This window comes from Nycticebus coucang, chromosome 5, assembly GCF_027406575.1.
Source record: "Nycticebus coucang isolate mNycCou1 chromosome 5, mNycCou1.pri, whole genome shotgun sequence".
Classification (NCBI taxonomy): Eukaryota; Metazoa; Chordata; class Mammalia; order Primates; family Lorisidae; genus Nycticebus; species Nycticebus coucang.
In genome coordinates this window covers 37,310,356-37,334,852 of record NC_069784.1, presented here as the reverse complement: position 1 = coordinate 37,334,852, position 24,497 = coordinate 37,310,356, and the positions used below count along the sequence as shown (strand labels likewise).

Sequence of the window (24,497 nt, the reverse complement as noted above, 5' to 3'; positions counted from 1 at the left end):
TCCAACCCGCCAACAGAGGATGTCTTCCCATTTACTTGTGTCTTCTTTCGTTTCTTTCGGGCTTGATTTGTAGTTGTGAGCATAGTTCAGGCAGATCCACTGGCCATTTATGAGTGTTGGGCGAAGGACACAGTTCCCACCCTCCTCTAGCGGCCTCCTGTTACTTCAGGCTTGCAAACAGCAGTTAGGCTGAGACGGTGTCTCTTTTTGCCATACTAGGGGGAATAGGCTATGGGATCCTGGGTAGGATAAGACTCAATCAGTAGGATAGATCAATTCATATTATAAACCTTTAGGCATATGACATGTGGCTATATCATTTCAGTAGCAAGGCACAAGTGTTCCAATTTCTCCGCATCCGTACCAAAACTTATTCTACACCTAATGAGTGTAAAGTGGTATTTTATCGTGGTTTTGATTTACATGTCCCTGATCACTAATGATGTTGGACATCGTTTCATGTGTCCACTGGCCATTTGTAGATATTTTTTGCAGAAAAATCTATTTAATTTCTTTGCTCATTTTTGAATTGGATTTTTGATGTTGTTGTTGAGTTGTAAAAATTCTTTTTACAGTCCAGATTATAATCCCTTATCAAATATATGGTTTGCAGGGCGGCACCTGTGGCTCAGCGGAGTAAGGCGCCAGCCCCATATGCTGGAGGTGGTGGGTTCAAACCCAGCCCTGGCCAAAAACTGCAAAAAAAAAAAAAAAATATATATATATATGTGGTTTGCAACGATTTTCTCTTACTCTACGGGTTGTCTGTTCGTACTGTCCTTTGACACACACAAGTTTTTCATTTTGAAGTACAGTCTTTTTTTTTCTTTTGTTGACTGTGCTTTCCATGACATAGCCAAGATATTATTGCCATATCCAATGTCATGAAATTTCCCCCTATGTTTTCTTTCCAAAGTTTCATAGTTTTAGCTCTTACATTTAAATCTTTGATCCATTTGTAAGGTAGGGGTCCAAATTTCATTATTTTTGTTTGTTTGTTTGGCATGTGGATATCCAGTTTTCCTAACATCATTGGTTGAAAAGAATATTCTTTCCTCACTGAATATTCTTGGCACTCTTTGACCCTATACACAAGGGCTTATTTCTGGACTTTCTATGATATTCCTTTGGCCCATGTGGCAATCATTATGTCAGTAAACACACTGTCTTGATTGCTGTAGATTTTTTGGTAGGCTTTGAAATTAAAAAGAAAGTAAGGGACAGCACCTGCGGCTCAGTGGGTAGGGTGCTAGCCACATATACTGAGAGTGGCGGGTTTAAACCCAGCGCCGGCCAAACTGCAACAAAAAGTAGCCGGGCGTTGTGGCGGGCGCCTGTAGTCCAAGAGAATAGCCAAAGCCCAGGAGTTGGGGGTTGCTGTGAGCTATGACGTTACGGCACTCTACTGAGGGCGATAAAGTGAGACTGTCTCTCAAAGAAAAAAAAAAAGAAAGAAAGAAAGACATCAAATTTTGTTCTTCTTTTTCAAGATTGTTTTGGCTATTTGGGGTCCCTTGAAGTTATATGTTGATTATTTTAAAGTAGATTTTTCCATTCCTGCAAAAAACATTGGGGTTTTAATAGAGACTGCACTGAATCTGGAGATAGCTTTGGGAAGTACTGCATCCTAACAATATTAAGTCTTCTAATTCTTGAACAGAGGATGTCTTTCCATTTATTTGTGTCCTTAATTTCTTTCAGCATTGCTTTATAGTTTTGAGTGCATAAGTCTTTTGTCTCTTTATCAAGTTTATTCTTAGTTCAATATTTTTATACCTATTTCATATTTTTATAAATGGAATTGTTTTCTTAATTTTCTTTTTGTGTTGTTCATTGTTAGTATGTAGAAACATCATATTTTTTGTGGGTTGATTTTGTCATGCAATTTTGCGGAATTTCAGCTCTAGAAATTATTATCAGTGAATAAAATGTGAAAAATATAGAGAAGCACAAATAAAGTAAATAAAGATTACCCATAATTTTACCATTCTGAGCTAGCCATGCATCGTACGGTATCATTGTGTTTCCTTCCTTCTCAAAATCAGTCTCACACTATTAAGATCTTTTAATCCTACTTTGCCACTTAAGGGTATGTAAAGAACTTGAATTGTTTTGGTAATGACATATGTTCACAAAAGGCTAAGCAGATACATCTATATAGTTGAGTTTAGTCACTGCCTATGTCCATGTCTACTTAGATGAAACTCTTTGTGACCCCAACCCTCACTCTATCAATATTTACATGCATCATTTGTAACTTGTAAACATTTTTAATCATTTTGAAATGCATTGGGTGCCAAAGCAAGAGGCAAACATCACTTAAAGACAACTTTGGGACATATAGTGATGTTGCGATTCTACTAAATATTGCTTGAGGATGAGCAGAAGAGTCAATTTCTTTTTATGGACTTCTCTTAGGAAAGGGATTAAAAGTCATAATTCATGGTCTTAAAATTACCAGACAAATAATAAAAGAAATTTTGTGTGTGTGGTGGTATTCATTTATCCAGAATACATATATTACTCTAATATCTGGGGTAGAGACATTTATCCAGAATACATATATTACTCTGATATCTAGGGTAGAGACATTTGATTCTTTAAGTTTGGACACTTGGTTGAAGCCTGGACTTTTGTAATTCTGGTATATTGGATGATGTTGCATAACCAAAAACTCTGGCTGAGCTCCACTTGCCTTGAAGTTTTATGTGGGGAATGTGCCTAATAGGAGATAGCCACAAGGTGCCTAATAGGAGGAGGGCAGGTACTCAGAAAGGTGGTTTCCATGACACTCAGAAGGGTATTCCATAACCATTCTCTCATTCCTTCAATAAATATTTCACGAACCTGTAATATGTGCCAGGTCCAGTTCTAGGCACAGGGGGCAGATGGGTAAGTAAATTGCACAATGGTATCATATTTGGCTGAGTCACTTATCCATTCTGTTTCACATCTGAGAAGAGGGAGTTAGATTAAATCATTTTCATGATTTCTTTCAGTTCTAAAAGAAATGATTTTGCAATGCTGAGACTCTCTTAGGCTGCCTATACAAAGTCAGTTCAGAAGTTTAGAATGCTGCCTCTTTCCAACCTGCCAAATCTCTGACCTCTTAGACTGGGCCCTACCCCCCGTCTGCTCTCTGTTCCCAGCAGCCCTGGAGGATCTATAATTACACATGGATGTCACCAATATGTTTGTTATAACAGCTTTGCTTCTCTGATATTTTGGTAGCACCAAGTAAGTAAAAGCAGCCAGGACAAAAACAGGATTCCTAGACAAGGTGACATCCCTTAGCTGTATACAACATTGAGTTTTACTAAACTTTAATTTGTTACTTATTAACAGTCCTAAAGAACAAAAGAAAGGAAACTTGCATTAAACTAAAATTAGCTTGTGGTTTCAAAAATATCTTCCTAAGCAAATGAAAAAAAATATATATTAAGTATTGGTTAATCTTATTTCCCCTTAAATACACGATTTTGGTTTATTACTGTAATTAGAGTTTGAGTAGCTTTTATACAGGAGGAAGAGAAACCCGTTAGCATCTCTATTTATCTCTAAAATGCTCCAGATGGCACTGCTTGGCATTTCATTTTTCACATCTTTGCTGACTCTTCCATCTCTATTTCTCTAGCTTAAAGACAAAACAAAATAAAGAAAAAAATCTATCCCGCTACAGTACTTAATTTCCTTTAATTCTGAAGGAAAGATACACAGTACCCCCCAAGGTTGAAAAATAAGAGCAACAGTTAGAAAGGGAGAAAGACAAGGCTCGTCTTTCACTAAGATAGTCTCATTTTTTCACCCAAAGTAAAAACAATATAGGAAGGATGATGACTAAAATTAGACATTGCTATGAAAAATCAATCTGTTCTTAGTACTGTAAATAGTTTAAACATACACACACGGTATTTTCATTTCTTTCACTGATCTGAAAAGATCAGTGACACAGCTAGAAGGAACCTTGTTCTCCCCACTGAAGTTCTATGAATACTAGTTCTTTGGGTTTATTACTAGTTTGTTGTTTTTTTTTTTGGCTAAGTAAATTTGGAAAGTTCTGGCTTAAATTAAATGGAAATGTTTCTTTACTGTAGGATATCTCAGAGTCTTTAATACACTGATAGACACAGTGATTGTCCTACAAGAAAATCTTGTGAACATTTCCTGAAGATATTTGACCACAATAGCCTTTATTTGAAGAGTAATTCTGAGAAACATTAAGCTAGTATAATAATCTCATTTAAAATTTTTTTGTCAGAGTTGGGATGGGGTCTTGCCATCTTGTCCAGGCTAGCTTTGGACAAGATCCAGGGCAAGTGCCCATTTCTCTTGACTACGAGTCATCTCTCTTGACATCGTAGCCTTCTAAAACAAGACAGATGGCAATTTTGAAATCCTGATGATTTGTCCTCTGTCCTCTCAATCTGCCTAGCACAACATCAGGTGTCTTAGGCACCAGTCATAATGCAGGAAAGAGTTGACACGGCAGTGATCCTGATTACATGATGTCCTGGATTAGGATCTTCGGACGAGTGGAGTTTGTGAGGCTTCTATATCACACATTTAAAAACCTGTCTAATTTGAGTTCCTTAAGAATTCTCCATACTTCCTTCCTAAAAGGTATAGACGTCCCATTTGATCCTGCAATCCCATTACTAGCGTCTACCCAGAAGAAAAAAAACCATTTTATCATAAGCACATTTGCACTAGACTGTTTACTGCAGCTCAATTTATAATCACTAAAACATGGAAACAACCTAAATGTCCACCAATCCAGGAATGGATTAACAAACTGTGGTATAGGTATACCATGGAATGCTATTCAGTCATTAAAAAAGATGAAGGCTTACATCTTTGGTATTAACTTGGATTGAGTTGGAACACATTCTTCTTAGGAAAGCATCACAAGAATGGAGGAACAAGTATTCAATGTACCAAATTCTAATACAAAGGCAGTTGATGACCTAATTCATGGTGGAGGGTAGGGGAATGAGAAAGTGGGGAGAGAGGGGAGGGGAGAGGGTGGGGGGTCATGGTGTATGGCACACCTCTTGAGGGTGGGACACAATTATAAGAGGGACTTTACCTAACAAATGCAAACAGTGCAACCTAATTCTTTATACCCTCAATGAATCCCAAACAATAAAAACAAAAGACCCAGGAAACCTGTCTATACGTTCATTCAGTGTTTTTCAAGTGGAAGTTCAACAGCAAACTTACATGCCTATATAATTTTTAAGTTTTCCTTTCCCCCTTTGCCACTGATTGCTTAACATTCTTTAGATCCAATTTTCCTACCTGTAAAAAGAAGGCAGAGAGAGCAACCATGTATTTAAATACAGTGCAATAATATCTAGTTAAACTAATATACTTAGTTCTAAAAGTGACTTAGTGAATTGAAATATAGACGTATTTTGCAAGGGAACCAATATACCAATCAACACTCTCAAATTACTATGATAAAACCAGTAACATTAACACGTTTGTTCTTGTATTTGGAGAATGAGTGGAAATAGCCTCTTTACTGAATCTTTGATCACATAGGCGCACAAAGATTCTTACACAAAATTTCACCCAATGGTCATTGTCGCCTAATGTATTAGGCAACACTTCTTAAGGACAAAGCCTCCCCCCAAATAATAATAATAAAAAAAACCCCAGCAAGACCTTCCATGGATGTCAACCACTGAATTAGGATACAACCACAGTTCAAATATTATATAGAGTATTCCTCTCTCTCCCTGAGCAAGCAGAGGTAACTGGACCATAGCTTTCCATACAAATGCTAAATTAAATGAGAGAGGAAGTTATTTTACTTTTTTGTTATGTGGTATTTTGCCTTAATAGCCTTATGTTTCTTAAAAAGGAGACAATATTCCTTTAATGACCACTAGCTTAAAAAAATCTATGGCACTGGGGAATTAAGGATAAAGAGACAAGCTCTTCCACTGGGTTGTTTTTCTGCATGCTAATGACTGTCACAATTTTAAAGGAGGAATGATTAGGTACATTCTCTCCTTATAATGGTACAAACCTCAGAGGAAAATGAGCTGCTTATACATATATTCTTTTAATAATTCAAGAAATTCTCAAAGATTGTAAAAATATGCTCCAAATCAGAATGGCCCTCAGTCGTCCACTTATAATGGGTGCGTACCATAAATCTTTATCCTAAGTGTTTCCACTGGAGTTTAGTAGCCATGCTCTGTGTTGCTTTTTTATTTTAATTATGATCACTGAGCTTTTCGTTCGGATACTCTTAATTACTGGACTTCATTCTCTCTTTAAAAGAAGAGCAAATTAAATTTTAGATGGTGGAATTGTTTAATACCCATTTATCTTGGGGAAAAAAAAAGACCCGGGGGGACGGTATCATTGATTGCAAATTCATGAAATTTTATTATATAAAGGAGGCAGCGCACTTACTTACTGTAGTTCCAGGAGAGAGAATATACCCAGAAGTTAAAAGGAACAACAGATTTCCCTGTCTTGAAGAAGGAGTTTTCTTTTTTTTAAATTTCAGATTAATATGAGGGTACAAATGATTAGGTTACATTGTTTGCCTTCGTCGGCCAAAGTTCAAGTTGTAGTTGAGCCTTTCACCCGGGGATGTGCTGTGCCACCCTTACACTGTGCCCATTAGGTGAGAGCACTCCAATCCTTTCTCTCCTCCCCTCCCCCCACTTGAATTTAATTGTGTTTTTCCTTCATGTGAACATGCAGTTGTTTTTCTATTGGTTTCATATTAGTATTGAGTACATTGGGCACTCATTTTTTCATTCTTTTAATATTTTACGAAGGAGAATGCTCTTCAGCTCCATCCGGATTAATACAAAAGATGTAAAGTCATCCTTGGTTTTATGGCTGAATAGTAAAACCAAGGATGTTTTTGTATACAGTATACATATACCACAGTTTATTCATCCATTCATGTGCTGATGGGCACTTAGGCTGATTCCATGTCTTGGCAATTATGAGCTGAGCTGTAATAAACATTCTAGTGCAAATGTCTTTATGGTAAAATGATTTTCTTTTTCTTTTGGGGAAGAATGAGTTTTCAAAAATAAGCTAAGATAGTTGGCCATTTCTTAGTTTATCCATTAAAATCTTTGGCATGTTCTGATGATGCCCATTAGTTAAAAGCAGTTGCAGATATTAAATGCTTATGACGAAATGTAAAAAAAAAAAAAAAAAAAAAATACTATTGAGGAACCTTAGCTCATTTATTTATTTTTTATCCCCCTCAAAAAATAAGAAACGATCACTGTCATTTTATTTTAGCAGTAAAATACCTAGATCTAACACAATATGACAAATTAGCACAATCACACGTTTTAAAGTTGATGAAAATGAAGTAGGAAGTTACAGTTCAGTTAAACACACAGCAGCATGGTGTAATAAAACTGAGGTGAAAGTCATGGAGGGTGTGACTTCCCTCCCAGAACATTTCAAGAATAGCAGTGATGTAAGATTTATTTATTAGTTGTTGCTACTTAAAAATGGCTCCGTTGCAGGCCAGATACAGTGGCGCATGCCTATAATACTAGCACTCTGGGAGGCTGAGGCAGGTGGATCGCTTGAGCTCAGGAGTTCAAGACCAGCCTGAAGGGGAGGATGGGTGGAGGGAGGGTAATTCGTGGGACCACACCTACGGGTACACGTTAAATTTACTAAGTGTAGAATATAAATGTCTTAACACAATAACTAAGAAGGTGCAGAGAAGGCTATGTTAACCAGTTTGATGAAAATATTCCAAATTATATATAAGGCCAGCACATTGTACCTCATGATTGCATTAATGTACACAGCTATGATTTAATAATAATAATAATAATAATAAAAGACCAGCCTGAGCATGAGCTGGGAGACCCCATCTCTATTAGAAATGGAAAAACTAGTGCGGCGTGATGGTGGACACCTGAATCCCAGCTACTCGGGAAACTGAGGCAAGAGGATCATGCAACTCTACCCAGGGCGACAGAATGAGACTGTGTCTGAAAGGAAATAGGAATGTTGAGGGTCTCTTCCATGTCCTGACCTCTCTGCAGGCTGAGGCAGCTACAGGAGCAGGATGTCTGGAGAAACCAGAAGGTCTGTAGCCAAAAACTTGGTTTGTCACTTCAGTGTGTAGATTATGTTAAGATAAAAAGTCAGGGAACTTCTCTGGTCTTTAATGTCTCCTTTGTCAAATGGAGTTAACCAACACCTGCCTCGTAAGTCTCATGCAATGATTAAAGGAAATAAAGTATCTGGCAAGAATGCTGGAAGCTGAGAGCTAGACAAATGGAAAGAATTATTACGTTATATAAACAGGGACCATTTAAACTATTACAATGAACTTAACTCATTCCCTTTCCTTTTGTTTCCCCTATTTCCCAATAGGCAATTGTTTTCCTTCAGAAATTACTTTTTTTATTTATTTTTTATTTTTTATTTTTATTTATTTATTTATTTTTTGCAGTTTTTGGCTGGGGCTGGGTTTGAACCCATCACCTCCGGCATATGGGGCTGGCGCCCTACCCCTTTGAGCCACAGGCGCCACCCCAGAAATTACTTTTTAAATGACAATAGTCTACAAGATCCCGTAAATGTCCATAGTTATTTATAAATATAAGGCGGGGGGATCCTCCTATATTATCGATGCCACCTATTTTCAAAAGTTCAACCACCCCTGTGAGGTGATAATTTTCTAATCTGTATGACTGTCTCAAACCTCCTTCTGCAACACTGGAGGAGTATTTTCAAATCCTTAACTGAAATCTCTGCTTGGACATCTGCTACTTGAAATCGCATAATAACAATAACTATTAGAAATCACTAATTAACTAAAACCCTGTTTCAGTATTTAATCCCTATGTTAGTTTTGGCTCCACCATCCAATTAAGTAAGTTTTCCCCTGAGTCCTTACTCAAATTCTGATTGGTCTTAAGTCCTATTGACTTTGTAAGTAAATCTCAGGCCATTGTCACACGATGGCACCTGTGGAATTTGGAGAGCATTTCTGATGCTCACCTGAGCATCTGGACTTGGAGTTGTAGTTGCTCCACAAATTACCAATGTCAGAGCTGTCTCATCTGCACAGCTACACGGGAACAGCCTCTACTTCCATTGCTTTACGATGTTTCTCACTTACACTCAGTGGACATATGAAAATCCACAAAATTTCAGATTTCTTATGAGATGAGGACTTAGTGAGCAAAGACGTGACACTCTTTCAGTGCTTGGAGATACTGAAAGTCCCCAGGGAGAAACTGGGAAAGCACCTCTCAGAATTCTTGACTGCATCAGTTCCTGCTACCCAGAGCTCCTTAACATGCTGTGCTGTTTTTATGTCAATTTGTCTGCCTGGAACATCCACTCTGCCCATGACATCACATACACACCACGTCCTCATCAAAGCTCTTTACTAGCCTTTCCAAATCGACTGAGTAGCTTCTTCCTTGCCAACACAACACTCCATCCATTCACACTGTAAGAGCACTTACCCTGTGTTGTTATTTTAGTTTGTTTGTTGTGTACAAGTCTGTGCCTCTTCTGGGTATCAGCTCCTTGAGAGCAGCGACTACACCCCTTGTACACCTGTCCACTCTCTAACCCAGCAGCCGGCCCAGAATGGGGGATAAGTATTTATTGATGACAAAAAGAAGGAAAATATTATAGTATCAGAGTCTGTCAAGTGACAGTGAAGTCCAGCTTCAATAATTGGGAGGAATCAGAAAAGTCTGGATAAAGTCCAGGCTCAATGCCTGAAAGGCATCTTGTGGAATTCCTTTCGAGAGGTAAGAAGTAAATATTTTAGTAGATAATTTGTGTGATGGCTGGAAAAGAAGATTTAGAGAACCTTCAGGATAACTGATAAGTAATTAGAAAATCACATCTGTGTTACATAAATTATCCAAAAATTTGAGAACTGCTCTATGCCTTTATACTTTTAAACTTCCCGGGTGTTCCTGCTTACCTGTCCCTCACTTATTTTTGTACTAACCATTTGGAAGCTTTGCTTCAGGAAAGTGAATGTCAAGATCACCTTGTACTGTAGCAAATACCATTCAAGCAGTGTGTTTACAAACACGAGTTTGACTCCTTCTTGATGGGGAGGTGCAGGGGGCCCTTCACTCCTGGCACCCAGTCAGAGAGGCTCTTTCTTTGGCCTTCTCCAGGTCCTGGGAAGATTCAGGGAGAGTGGTTTTGAGGGGGGCATCCATGAAGTAAAGATGGCACCAAAATATTTACTGAAGGTAGAGCTGTGGTGAGGCTGCCAGGCTCCTTTCTTGAAGGTAAACAATGGAGGTAGAAAAAGCAAAAATTATCCTGCACTATTTACTATCATTACAGCCAATGACCTATAAGGGAGCCTGAGTAAACGCTGCAAGGGATATGAAATGGATGAACACTGCTAAGAAAAAAAATCATTGCTAATTACCATTAGGAATATTTTGTAAAAAGGCAAGTAATGGACATGTCAATTAGAATTTTCTAGGCCAGTATCCTAAAATTCTTATTTTTAAAATAGAATTTTCGTGATCTTACATCTGCAACCAGTAACTTGGTATGTTGATAGCATATCTTAAAAACAAACGAACAAATTACCCATGTTCATTTGTCTTATGGATTTAAAAAGTTATTGTAATAAATCATAGAACTTCCTTGAAATTGTTTACCTCAAAGAAGCAATAAATAATGTTGAGTCTATATTCTATAAAATCTATGTACCTGATACATATATAATAGTCAACTCTTCAATTAGTTTAATTGTGGAAATAAAATATTTTTAAAAACTCAAACATTCCAATCATGTAGCTAAGAAAACATTTTCGGACATTATCTATATTTAACAGCTTTTGAATTTAACCTCCTGTCTGTATAAAAAGATGTTCAGGGAAAAAAAAAAGTCTAATCTTCATTTCTGCTCTCACCCCTCATCTGGGTAGATTTTTATTTATGCATTAGACGACCTTTTTGGCCATTAGAACCATCTTGCTTCAGCAGTTAATTAACACAAGTACCATAATTTAATACAGTTAATGCTACTTGATGCCCTTTAATATACCTTCCATTAGTGATATTATTGTAGTATTACCCTGTAAATTAAAATGAGATCAAGACTAAGAGAGCCGCTCTCTAATTAAGGTGCTGGCACACTGCACTGCTCAGTTATTCACTGGAGAAAATCACCCTGATTTACTGAAGCAGGACATCCATAAGTCCGAATTAGTCCATGAAGATTATTAGGTTTATTGAACAATGTAAGTACTACAGAATCGCTGAGATTGCCAACAGCCACGGTTTTTTCTACCCCTTCATTATCTTAATAAATACACAACGAGAGGTAGGAAAAGGAAGCAAAAGAAGTATGCAGGAAAAGAGGAACACATTTTCTATAAAGAGACAACAGTTTCAGTCGCTAGGAAAATAGGTATCAGATGTAGCAGGTACCAAAAAGAATAGAAATACTACATTAGACTAATGATAATCGAAACCATCATCTTTACATGAGACAACACGAACCAGTTTAAAACACACACGCAAAGAAAGGGAGAATTGGAATTCACGATCGCTTAATTCAAGCAATGGTCGCCATCTATTTTTGTTTCATTTTTTACTATTTCAAGGCAAAAAAAAATGTATTCTCTGTCCACTGTTCTACGGATGTTATCGGATTTGGTCTCCATTCTACTGTCCTCAAATCATTCGTGTCAGTTTCCCACATTATGGTATGTGCGGGAATGGCAGAGACAAGTAGAAAATTATCCCTATCATGATCAGATAGAGACGTGTTAAATGTTGTAAGAATTTCAGGGGATGGTGGGGGGGCATGCGAGAAACAGAGACTTTAGTTGTATTTTGGAACGTGTACATTTAGGATAGTCTTGAAAAGGAACCTTCAGAACTTTCTTTGAGAGATCATCAATTAATATTTGATCTTTCTATAGATGATTTGTTACATAAGAGAAAGGCAGCCTAGATCATTCATCTTAGTGAAATTTTCAAGGGTAAAATAATTACATCAGCTTCTGCACCTAAAGACCTCTTGAACCAGGCAACAGCTCACTATCTCCTCCCTTCAGTGGCTCCATCAGGAGTGCATCCTCCTCATATAACTTTAAAGCTGGAGACATGCCTGAGCCATCAGGCCTTGCTTCTTTAGTCCCTCCCCTAAGACTAAAAATACTCCAGCCATCTGGTGCCCGGTGCAGTATATGCCAGCATCAGTTCTGCCCTCATGATTTGGATGGAGTCTGGAGGTGACAGAGTGGGACCTTATGGAAGGGGCTCACCTCTACTGGCCCTTTCTTTTTTGCCCAGCTGCTTCTCACCAGCATATAGTTGACTGGTGAACAGGAAAAGACAGTGGAGCTGAGTCCAGAGAAAAGGGGGAGAGCTCCTCAAAAACCACTGAAATGCAGTTGGAGGATGCAATCGGGTTGAGAGATAAAAGAAAAGAGGCAAATCTGGAGGAGACTACATTTCTGACATCTCACTTTTTGGAGACAGGACATCTGACCCCAGTGAAAATGCAAAGGGATGCCTTCAGCTTTAAAGTGTATTTGATATTTTCTCTTAAATAATTAATGGAAGCAGTAAAGAATACATAATAAAATTAAGCATCAGCAATGGTTATTTTCCAACTAAAAATCCTCATAAAATTGCCTTTTAAAAAAAATTAATATGAGGGTACAAAGTTTTAGGTTCTAACTTCCAAGGCAAAGTTCAAGTTGTAGAAGAGCCCTTCACCCAGGGGGTGTGCTAAACACCTGGCATTATGCACATTAGGTGAGACCCCTCACCCTTGCTAGATTATATTTGTGTTTTAAAAAGATGGACACTTTACATCTTTTCTGTTTAACCAGATGGAGTTCTTTTTTTTTCTTTCTTTCTTTTTTTATTTTAATTTATTCTTTGAGACAGAGTCTCACTTTGTTGCCAGGGCTAGAGTGCCCTGGCCTCAGCCTAGCTCACAGCAACCTCAAATTTCTATGTTCAAACAACCTTCTGTGTCAGCCTCCCACCACCACGCCTGCCTAATTTTTCTACTTTTAGCAGAGACGGGATCTGGTTTTGCTTAAGCTGGTCTCGAACTTCTGACCTCGAGTGATTCTCCCACCTCAGTCTCCGAGAGTGCGAGGATTACAGGAGGAAGCTGCCATGCCCAGATTACCTTCTTTACAAGTGTCAAATGAACATCTGGGGGGAAGTTGGGCTACTGGAATTTGGTCTCAAATTAAGAATTTCTTGAACTGCAAGGAAACTGACCCAGGTAAATTGACCTAACAATGTAGATTATATTAGGATTCAAATTCACATCTCTGTTTATTATTTTTGACTTTTTTAAAATTAATATTAAATCATAGCTGTGTACATTAATGCGATCTTGGGGCACCATACACTGGTTTTATAAACAGTTGGACACATTTTCATCTCACTGGTTAACATTGCCTTCCTGGCATTTTCTTAGTTATTGTATTAAGACAATTATATTCTACATTTACTAAGTTTCACATCTACCCTTTTCTTATAGATTAATTAAATACTTATATTTCATTGTGTTAAGCTATGGTTAATGATATGAGCATTAATTTTTTTTTTCATATATCATATGTCTCCAAGAGAAGAGACTGAAAACAGATAATCCTTTGCTAAAATGTTCATGAGTATAATGGCTGCATTCTGTGATAAATAGCAAACTCATGCTTAAGGCAACGGCCCCATATTGCCCTGTCATGTTACCCTGCTCATAATACACGAACTGTTCTCCATATTCTGGAGCTCACAAGCTCAATATTGAACCAATGAATATTTTTCTCAAAAATATTACTTTGCTTTAAAGATGTATTCCTGATATATGTATCACCTGGACTTTGGTTAAAAGTTTTAGGAAAGTCTCCACAGATAAAGACTCTTAATTCTTTCATGAGGAACATGAAGCCAGAACGAAGCTGGGAGTAGACAACCATTATTTCTCCACAGCTGAGATTGTGGAAACGTTGACACCACCAAGAGGTTGGCTCAACCATTCCATTCTGCGTGCCCACGAGGGCCCTTCCCTTAACAGCAGTGCCCTCTTCTTTTTTTCTTGCACACCTGGGTGAGGCAACTCTTTGACAGACCATAGAGTCTCAACGCTTCCCCAGTTTCGGAGCTACCTAAGGGAAGCTAGAAGCAAGTACATTCAGTGAACCCTGACTTACCTGTTTATATTTTATGATTACTTAAGTCTAAATGATATATATGATTTATAGTCTTATCGTCCTATATTTTCATTTTAAACTATCTTGGCCTTTTTGCTGGCATGTTATTTCTCTGCTTGTCTCTCCCTTTTATACCATTTGCTGCACACTTCACTTTTACCTTTAGATTTTTCCACTCATTACCTCATGCTTCCACACCCCTCAGTTGGTTACTTTGATACCAGGCTGAAAGAGCTGGCTGAAAATCTCCATGTTGGTGGTCCTGCTTTTCATTATCCAAATTTTTCATTTAAACTTTTTCAGAGTTCTTGGAAATTTGCTCAATTCTGCCTCTGGTACATGAGATATTATCAAAACCAAAGCTATCCCTGACTGTGACCCTATTAGTAATTGATCTACAAAATAAATGGAGCCTGCCTGACTCAGGCCCATATTTTAAATGCTATTATATCTTTTTAATATGAAAGCATATTCAAAAACTCGAAAAGTAGAGCTTGCCCCGATTTAACAAAAAGCCTTCTGTTTTCTAAATGCTTTTGGTTCTGATTTAAAAAAACTACATATATATAAAACTTTCATTTGGGGGATATTTTTGTGCAATATAGCAAAACATGAAGAAATAAATTGTTATACCATGGTGAAACCCTCTCTTGCATTTGAAAACCATGGTAAAATATAAAGATGTATTTCTTGTTTTTTAGTCTCTTTTAGAGCAAGGGGCTTTGCTTCCCCTGGTTTCATTGTCTTAAAAATGTCAAAGACTTCCTGACTGAGTGGTGTTCTTTTTCTGTCTTTGTTTTTAGGGGTTTTTGCTTTTATTTAGATTCTGAAGAATCATGCCGGGTTCACTGATAGCAAGTTTGGGGATTACAGATTGCTGCTAAGTACAAAGGGTCTCAAAAGCCTTCAGAACCTACTTCTCCACTGGTGGTCCTGAGAAAACACTCCAGCAGAAATGGGCAAACATCACTTTACTGTGGGACCAGCCTCAGGGCATTCTCTTTGGACACACCCATTCCCATTCAAGGCACACAGATGTTCTCTTACCTTCCTCGCACCTTTATGTCTGAGATCGCGTAAAAGTAGCGTGCCAAGTGTAGCTCATCTACAAATATCTCCCCAACGGCTGGTCTTAACAGCCTTATCCTCAGGTCTGTGACTGTAAAGAAATCTCTGAGTTTCTTGGTTGTATCCAGCTGTCCGTAGAGGGAAGCCATATTGCGTAGCCGAGGTCCAGCAAAAAACGCGAACCTGTCTTTGATTTCAAAGTGGATTATTTTGCTATTTGTTGTATACCCTGTGGAGTACTCTTCTGTGCAAATTATTTCTAAGACCGTGTGCTGTGATAAATCCTTCACGGATTTAGGGTCCATATGAAAGGCGTCTAAGCAGTCTGTGGCATAGTACTGATAGGGCTGCCATGTTTGTCCATAATCGAGAGACTTCTCCAAGATCATTTGGTCTGGACGCCCCGATTCAAAGGTAATAACTATGTTGTCTGTGAGCTCAATGGTTTTGCTCCAAGATAGAGTGATGTTAACCTGGAGAGGCTTGGGATACTCCTTCCAAGTGGCAGACTGCCAAAATGTGGAGGGATGTCTTCCTTCAAAATCAAACATCAGCTCTGGGGGGTGTGCCAGCTCTGGGGTGCTTGCATCACACTCATTATTGCACATGTAGGGGTTACCCTATGGAAGAAGAAAGAAAGAAGGTGCATCAAAACACTGGAGTGGCCCAACGCAACCCTCGCCATATTGTTGTTCAGTAAGAGGCTAGGAAAGGAAGAAAAAAAACAACCCTGTTTTTAGTAATCATTTTTATTTGCCCTAACTACACTCTCCTCTTTAATAGCTTGAAAAAAAAGAAAGCAATATGGTAATTTTCTCATTTTGCTTCCTTCCATGTGCTCTGAGAAATGAAAACAGTTTATTTATCCCATATGTGTTAGACCCATAATGTGGTCACAGAAGCACATGGCTGCTGAGCAACTGTCTAACAGCTTGATACCTCCACTCCCTCTTAGAAAGATGCTACAGAAGAGCAAGGGAAAGTCCTCCCTGCCTCAGGGACATTTTTTAAGAGCACAGTTCTTTGGAAAAAGTCATTCTCCAAGCAAAGCTTCAGATTTAGCCAGGAACCATAGACACTTGCGTCTTGGTTGGGAGACAATACCCCCATACGACGTTCAGCTTCTTCTGGCTCTGCCTCAAATCCATCATACTTAACTGGGTCCTTGCTTCAGAAAGTCTGGTTTTAAAACATTTACTTTGTTCACCACAAATCATTAAAATGTGGTACCCTAAAGGCTCTTGGGTTTGGTCCAAACATCTGCCATTCTATTAGCTAGAGATAAGAGGCTTGCTCAGGAAAATCGGAGGGCTGGGGCGTTCTCCAAGTTATCAGGACAAGAAAACCCACCACTCAGTGAGGAAGGTCTTGCACATCAGAGCACAGCCACTCAATGTGTCTGTTGCTCTGTGCCAGCCCATAGGCCGCTCTCTGTGGATGCTAATGATTCTTATTCTCCCTCTGACAACGGCTGCTTCCTTCATTGCCCATTCAAACTAGAGGCTAGAAATGAATCTGGTTACGTGACAAGTTACAACACTGCTTATTCTTCCCTAAATGGCTACTCTCAGCTTTCATCAGCAGAGTCCCCATGGCAAATGACATGCTCCCAGGTTTTTATTTATTTTTATTTTTAAGAAAACAAAATAATATCATTTGCAGTCAATTGTTCAGGCATTTCTTTCTTATCTTGTACTTGGTAATTATGAGTATCCCTTGCTCAAAGCATTAACCTTCTGACATTGTCCTTAGATTTTTCTCCTGTAATTACAATTAGATTTCTTTTTCTGTGTGCTGTTCCTCAGACCTGTAGGATGAATGAGATAGGTCTCAAATAATGAATTTACACTTTAGACAGCGCCACTCAGTTACCAGCTGACTACTATGAAATAGAAGATGTGCATTGATTGGAGAATTGCTTTGGCCTCCCTAGAGGCAACTTTCTCCTACTGAGTCAGCTAATACTCTCTCTCTCCCTTTCCCATTAATGCAACTGAATCCTAAAGCTGGCAACAGGTTCAGGGGACTCAAGCATAATTGAGATGGAGCAAGAGAAAGCAGAGAAGGTACATTATTCGAGAAACAGAACTGTTTTAAAAATACAGTCAAGGAATCAGTGATAATGGAAATGTTTCTGTATTTCTCTCCCGACTTTCAATTCCCTATTCCTGATCCCAGCATCTGTGGGACTATTTATAGTATCCCCTGCAAAATGAGCCAAAGTGTGTGTGGGGGGGTAAGTTTCTGTTCCAGGTGGAATAAATCACCAAATTTATTATTATTTAAACTCTCTTAAGCATACCAGGAGCCAAATGCAAAGCTCTGCAAACTGGCAAAGGCTTTTTATGGAAGGCTATAAATATTGTGGAATCTGTCAGCATTTATAAATTCTAAAATATATGTAAATGCACATTTTACTGGAAGGGGTCAGATTTACACGTATCATTCCTTCTTTTGAAATTTGCGGAAAAAATACGGTCACTTTAAAATCTGTCAGCAGGTAGCCGTCTGCACGATCATTAACTTGGATGCTACCACTTTCCTCCTCACAAAAGCATCTTCATCAGAGGCCAGGGGTCTGGGAACAAAGGGAATGAATTCTGGGGGGTACATCAAAGTGAGTTAGCAGAAGTTTGTTTTAAGTCATGTTGAAAGGTAGCAGTTGCTGGCTTTCAGCATGGGTACCCAGAGCTTCTCAGGTGGGGCTGGAGCGCTGGGCCCACCGGAGGAGGCACATCAGGCCGATCCCAGAAATGAATCAATACTAACAAGCCTATCTCAGAAAATACCCTTAAAGAAATGTATCTGAAAGGCGTTGATGAATACGTTGAGTAGAAGGTGCTGGCAATAAACACCATTTAGCTAGCACAGTGTCCTGGACACTTTGCATACATTATCTTGGGTAATCTTTCTCATCCCTACCTTATAGAAGAGGAAACTGAGGCAGAGAGAAGTGTTTAGTTACTTGCCACATAACAAAGCGAGAAAGAGACTGCCCAGGACCATCCTCCTATCCTGCCCTAACTTCTTGTATTCCCAAGCCAATGGGGTTCCCTATATTGCAACCCTGCCCTAGATACAGGATTAGCAGGTACAAAGGAAATGTCCAAGATCAAATGTTTCTGGGACCACAGCCTCGTCTTCCCGTCCTGAGAGCCCTGATAAGCACTGCCATAATCTGAGATGCCTTGAAATTAAGAACCTTGATTAGCTTCATGTAACAACTAGTTTCATAAACTTATTTGATCGTGGAGTCCCTTTTTAGCTATCCTCCTGGCCTGCAGGATTTTTTGAGATTCTCTCCTTTGTATTATACTTAAAGATACTTAAAGAGGCAAAGGCAGAGACAGACCAGTGCAACCCGGTTTTAGTCCCTTAATGAAGACGTGGCCGTAGAAAGCAGCAGGTCTGTGCTTTTGTTCTGTAGTTGGGGCACCTTTCCACTGAGGCTCGGTGTGTTAGCCAGCTCGGGGGAAGTGTCTACATTTACGTCAGGTTCTTCATTGCTCTGCACAGATTTAGTTCTTTAGAAAAGAGAGAAAAGTTTCATACATTCGACGATCATTTATTAGTTATCTACTATGCTCCTGTATTTAAGACACTCAGCTTGTCTCTCAGGATACAGCAGGGAACAAACTCAAGTCTTTGCTTTCTGTGGCATCCCAGTTGGGGGAGATACACTAAACAAACAAACAAACGTATGATGTGATGTTCTGTGATGTGACATGATGATAATTATCCTGGAGAAAAGTAAAAGTAACTAAAGAGGGGATGGCATTGTTGGCTAGTGATCTAGTTTTATAGTAGGAGGTCAGAGAAGGTCTCTCTGTTAAGATGACATTTTAGCAGATTAAGAACAATTCCCAATTTACACTGGAGAGGATCAGAGAAGGATGACCAGAATGATAGTTTTATCCTTGATTTGACTCCTAGTGATATTTTCAGCAGCATAACAATTTATTGAAATCAGTGAGTAAATAAATCATTTCAAATGAGAATCTACACCAAATGACTGTAGACAGCAAATATATATATATAAATATAAATAAATATCAATTGGCCTGTTCTCCTTATTACCTAGCACTCATGCTTTTTGTTAGATTAATGCTGTAATGATTATTAACCTAACTTACTGAGCTATGATGACATTGAGAAAAAAATTAGCAAAGGAAAGAACAAAAAAGAAAAGATTCCATTCTGGTCCCTGCACTTTAGTTGAAAGAAGAGAGAATAAAAGAAGAAAGCTGCAAAAGCCAAAAATCTTACCATTCCCCAAAGAGAAAGCTAGAAGAGAGATTACACCCTAAAATATTTAGTGTAAACATTTCACAGGGGTGTGATCTATAATACTGTTGTTACAGAGAATTATCAATATGAGAACAATTCCTGTTAGACGGATTAGCTTAATTAAATTTTCAACTTCTTCAACCCCACCCTAATCCTATTTAATAATATCAACAATGAAATTTATATAAGAAAAAAGCAACTTTTTCTCACTCTTGCTGCTGTATCTAACAGATTCAGGCATCACCAAGCAAAAGTAATTATTTCGTGGCCAGGAGGCAGCCTTAAATAGGTCTTAATTGAAGTCCTACAGCAACAGATCCTTAGCTGATTGTCTAAGGACAAAGCAGAAAATATTTACGACTGTGCTGATAACATTTGCACCATTAACAAATGTGTAAATAATTAAGCACATATTGTTGCTAAAATTTTTTTGTAACAGAAGACTGTGGTGTTTAGTTTCATTAAAAATGTTAATATTTTTTATTTCTGGGAGAATCGAAGTTAGTTATTAATTAGTAATTTGTAGCCAAAGTGAAATGTTGTTATTCTTGTTTAAGGTGCTTTCAGCATTCAGAGGGATAAATAACATTTGAAACATGTTTTTACTGCTTATATTAGTGGAACGTGTCTTCCTTCTGGCAAATGCCACTTTTAAAAGAACATCCTTTCATCTAATATCTGCTAAGCCCTTCTGAGTCAAAAAAAAAAGAAAGAAAAGCAAAAGCAAAAACAAACCCAACACCCTATCTTGGCAATATTAATGTAATACTCCTGGTGGTTGTCTCATGTTCACCCTTCCAAGCTCTACTGATTGGCAAACTATTGGGAATGAACATTGGAAACGAAGGGAATTCTCATAGGAGAACGGCTCCTGACCTGAAACTCACATGCCACGCGGGCACTTCACTTACACGTGGTTGTGAGAAGCATCTGTTAACATGTAAACAGATTGTGAAAAACAGTGAGACAGAACTGCCTCATAGCCCTCCGCATGTGGCTCATCCTTGCTGGTTTATCAATAAGTGACCACACGACTTTGGTGACCAAAAAGGCACCAAGTCCAGAAGAAGCATTACTGGGATGGCACTGCAACCAGCTTCAGCCGTGACTCTGAAATAGACACCCTTGGCTTTGTCAATGCAAGGCCTTTACCAAAATGATGCAGAAGTCGGTGCAGAGTCCACAGTTTATTGCTCAGCAACATGCATGGTGGGCATCCTGCCTTAACTGCTAGGCTGGGGGACAGTCTGGAGCAGATGGCTTGTTCTCCACCTTCATTCATCTCCCTGGAAGCCAACCAAGCACAGCAGTTCCTAGGAGGCTAGTCATTAACTCCTTTATATCAAAAGTCTAATTTTTTGTGCAGGGACGTTCACTGCCAGTCCCTTCTTGGAACTTCCCTGCCACTGCTGCTCCCAGAGTCTTGCCTGGCTGTCCTATGGGACAACCCCTCTTTTATGCCTTTTCTGATACAATTGAGACTGCTCTAAGTCTGGGAGCTGATGTTCACAGGTCATACTGAGAAGGTCCCCTCAGGTCTGACAGCCTGGTCATTGGCATTGAGGGAAAGCCGAGGTAAGTTGGAAGCAGAGGCAAGTGTAATCTAATGCAGTAGATCTCTCTGTCAGACTAAGGAATCTGAAAGATAAATGTCAGCACCACTAACACAGACATACCAGCAAGCCCTGGTGATCACAGTTAGAGAGATAGACTACCTTCAGATGGGAGACACCTACGCCCTAATGATCACAGTTAGAGAGATAGACTACCTTCAGATGGGAGAGACCTACACCCGGGTCATCACAGTTGTAGAGATGGACTGCCTTCAGATGGGAGAGACCTATGCCCTGGTGATCACAATTAGAGAGATAGACTACCTTCAGATGGGAGAGACCTATGCCCTGGTGATCACAGTTGTAGAGATACACTACCTTTAGATGGGAGAGACCTACGCCCTGGTGATCACAGTTGTAGAGATATACTACCTTCAGATGGGAGAGACCTACACCCTAATGATCACAGTTAGAGAGATAGACTACCTTCAGATGGGAGAGACCTACGCCCTGGTGATCACAGTTGTAGAGATACACTACCTTTAGATGGGAGAGACCTACGCCCTGGTGATCACAGTTGTAGAGATAGACTACCTTCAGATGGGTGAAACCTACACCCTGGTGATCACAGTTAGAGAGATAGACTACCTTCAGATGGGAGAGACCTACGCCCTGGTGATCACAGTTGTAGAGATACACTACCTTCAGATGGGAGAGACCTACGCCCGGGTGATCACAGTTAGAGAGATAGACTACCTTTACATGGGAGAGACCTACGCCCTGGTGATCACAGTTGTAGAGATAAACTACCTTCAGATGGGAGAGACCTACACCCTGGTGATCACAGTTAGAGAGATAGACTACCTTCAGCTGGGAGAGACCTACGCCCTGGTGATCACAGTTGTAGAGATAGTCTACCTTCAGATGGGAGACACCTACGCCCTAATGATCACAGTTAGAGAGATAGACTACCTTCAGATGGGAGAGACCTACACCCGGGTGATCACAGTTGTAGAGATGGACTGCCTTCAGATGGGAGAGACCTACACCCTGGTGATCACAGTTGTAGAGATGGACTGCCTTCAGATGGGAGAGACCTACACCCTGGTGATCACAGTTGTAGAGATAGACTACCTTCAGATGGGAGAGACCTATGCCCTGGTGATCACAGTTGTAGAGATAGACTACCTTCAGATGGGAGAGACCTACGCGCTAATGATCACAGTAAGAGAGATAGACTACCTTCAGATGGGAGAGACCTACGCCCTGGTGATCACAGTTGTAGAGATAGACTACCTTCAGATGGGCGAGACCTATGCCCTAATGATCACAGTTAGAGAGATAGACTACCTTCAGATGGGAGAGACCTACGCCCTGGTGATCACAGTTGTAGAGATAGACTACCTTCAGATAGATGGGAGAGACCTACTCCCTGGTGATCACAGTTGTAGAGATAGACTACCTTCAGATGGGAGAGACCTACGCCCTGATGATCACAGTTGTAGAGATAGACTACCTTCAGATGGGAGAGACCTACACCCTGGTGATCACAGTTGTAGAGATAGACTACCTTCAGATGGGCGAGACCTATGCCCTAATGATCACAGTTAGAGAGGTAGACTACCTTCAGATGGGAGAGACTTACACGACGTGATCTGCCCTCCCTGGCCCTTAGGATGTAAAGGGAAGTGATCTCTATACGTGGCAGTACGTTCTCATTTTATAAGCTGCCTTGTTATCAGTATGTTGGGTACATATGTGGAGTATACACATGGTTAAATATACAGTAGTCTACCCTTGGTTTGTGCTGCAAGACCCCCTGTGGTTGCCTAAAAGTGAGGATAATACCAAACCCGACTGCTGTCAACTGGAACATATTTCTGTTCACGTCTTTGAGCCCCACATTTAAACCTTTTCCATCTTAACTACGCACTTATCACACTGTGGCCATGACTTTTGCAGTTTGAGGTGTGACACATTCTTTTTCGTTCTTTACAACATCATGGATAGATCTGTTCTCACCATAAATCTTAGCAGCTTCCCGTGTGATTTTTTTTTTCTTTCCTTATTAAGTTGCGAACTTTCACCCTTTCACTTAACTTTCACCTTTGGTCTTCTCCTTGGCACTTCTGAATTGCTAGATTCACTCCTCTTGCACTTTGGGGCCATTATTAAGTAAAATAAGGGATACATGGACACAGTAACCCACGACAGTAGACCTGCTAGCTGAGATAGCTGCGCAGTAAGTGATGGACTCAGTAACCGGCAGGTAGCAGGGACAGCGAGGTTATGCTGGACAAAGGAATGACTCACACTCCAGGTAGGACAGGTTGGGATGGTAGGAGATTTCATCACACCACTCACAGTAGCCCACAATTTAAAACTGTGAATTTTTTATTTCTGGAAATTTTAATGTAATATTTTCACACCATGGGTAACTAAAGCCTTGGAAACAAAACTATAGATGTTGGGGTGGGGGACTACAATAGCCTAAATACTATGAGACTACCCCAAACTTAGATGCTATGTGACAAAAGGACCTATATCTTTGTCAGAGTCTGAGCCTCAAGTTTGAGTTTGAAAAATATAGGCACCCTAAGACTAGTAGAGGACAAAGAGTTTTGTTTTTATAACTGCAGAGTTAAAAACTGACTGCTCCATTTTCTAATGGAGCCCTTTGTTCATCACAAAGCTTCCTCCCGGGCACAGACACAGGCTTAAGGGTTGATTGAAGTGGTATCTTGTTTCAATCTGCTGCCTGGCAATGCTGACACCCTGTGGACTTTTTTACTCAGAATAAAGAGAGGAGGGCTTAACCTTTCTGCAAGGAGAATACCGGAAGCCGTATCACAGATGATGGGTCATAATAGACACCTGTGTAAATCTGCACGGAGGATCATGGTGAGGATTTTCAAACCAGTGAAAGCTGCAGGGTCAAAAAGGCCAGGTTTCTAAGAAGGAGCCAAATACATTCTCAAGCCACAAGCCACAAAAACGGACTGCAATGCAGCAGACTAAGTCATTGCTTTGCATGTACTGGAGAAGAAATAAATGTAAATAGAATCAAGTGGGGCTGAAAGTGAAGGTCTATGGAGAAGTATTGTATTAAGGTGACATTATCGTACATGATAGGGAAACTGCTTTTTAAAAATTATTTTCTTTTAAAAATCACTTACAATTTATTTTTTAAACTTCAGATTAATATTAGGTCACATTGTTTATGTTTATTAGGTAAAGACCAAGTTGTGGTTGAGACCTTCACCCAGGAGGTGTACCATACATTGGGCCCATTGGGTGAGAGCTTACCAAATATTTAATACAGTATTTTGCCTTCGGAATGGTCTTGAAATGGACCACAACACAAATACTAAAATAATACTCATGCAAAAACCGAAGCAGG

The 24,497-nt window shown here is 39.5% G+C and overlaps 1 protein-coding gene across 5 annotated transcripts in view; it reads right to left on the bottom strand.

Moving 5' to 3' along the window:
- The window catches only part of NTNG1 (netrin G1), a 351,684-nt gene that overhangs the window by 148,661 nt on the left and 178,526 nt on the right, over positions 1-24,497 (bottom strand). For all 5 annotated transcript variants that reach the window (XM_053592302.1, XM_053592299.1, XM_053592300.1 and 2 more), the window contains exon 3: positions 15,237-15,877. In XM_053592302.1, coding sequence (XP_053448277.1) covers positions 15,237-15,877 — 641 coding nt within the window. The remainder of the gene's footprint in view (positions 1-15,236; positions 15,878-24,497) is intronic.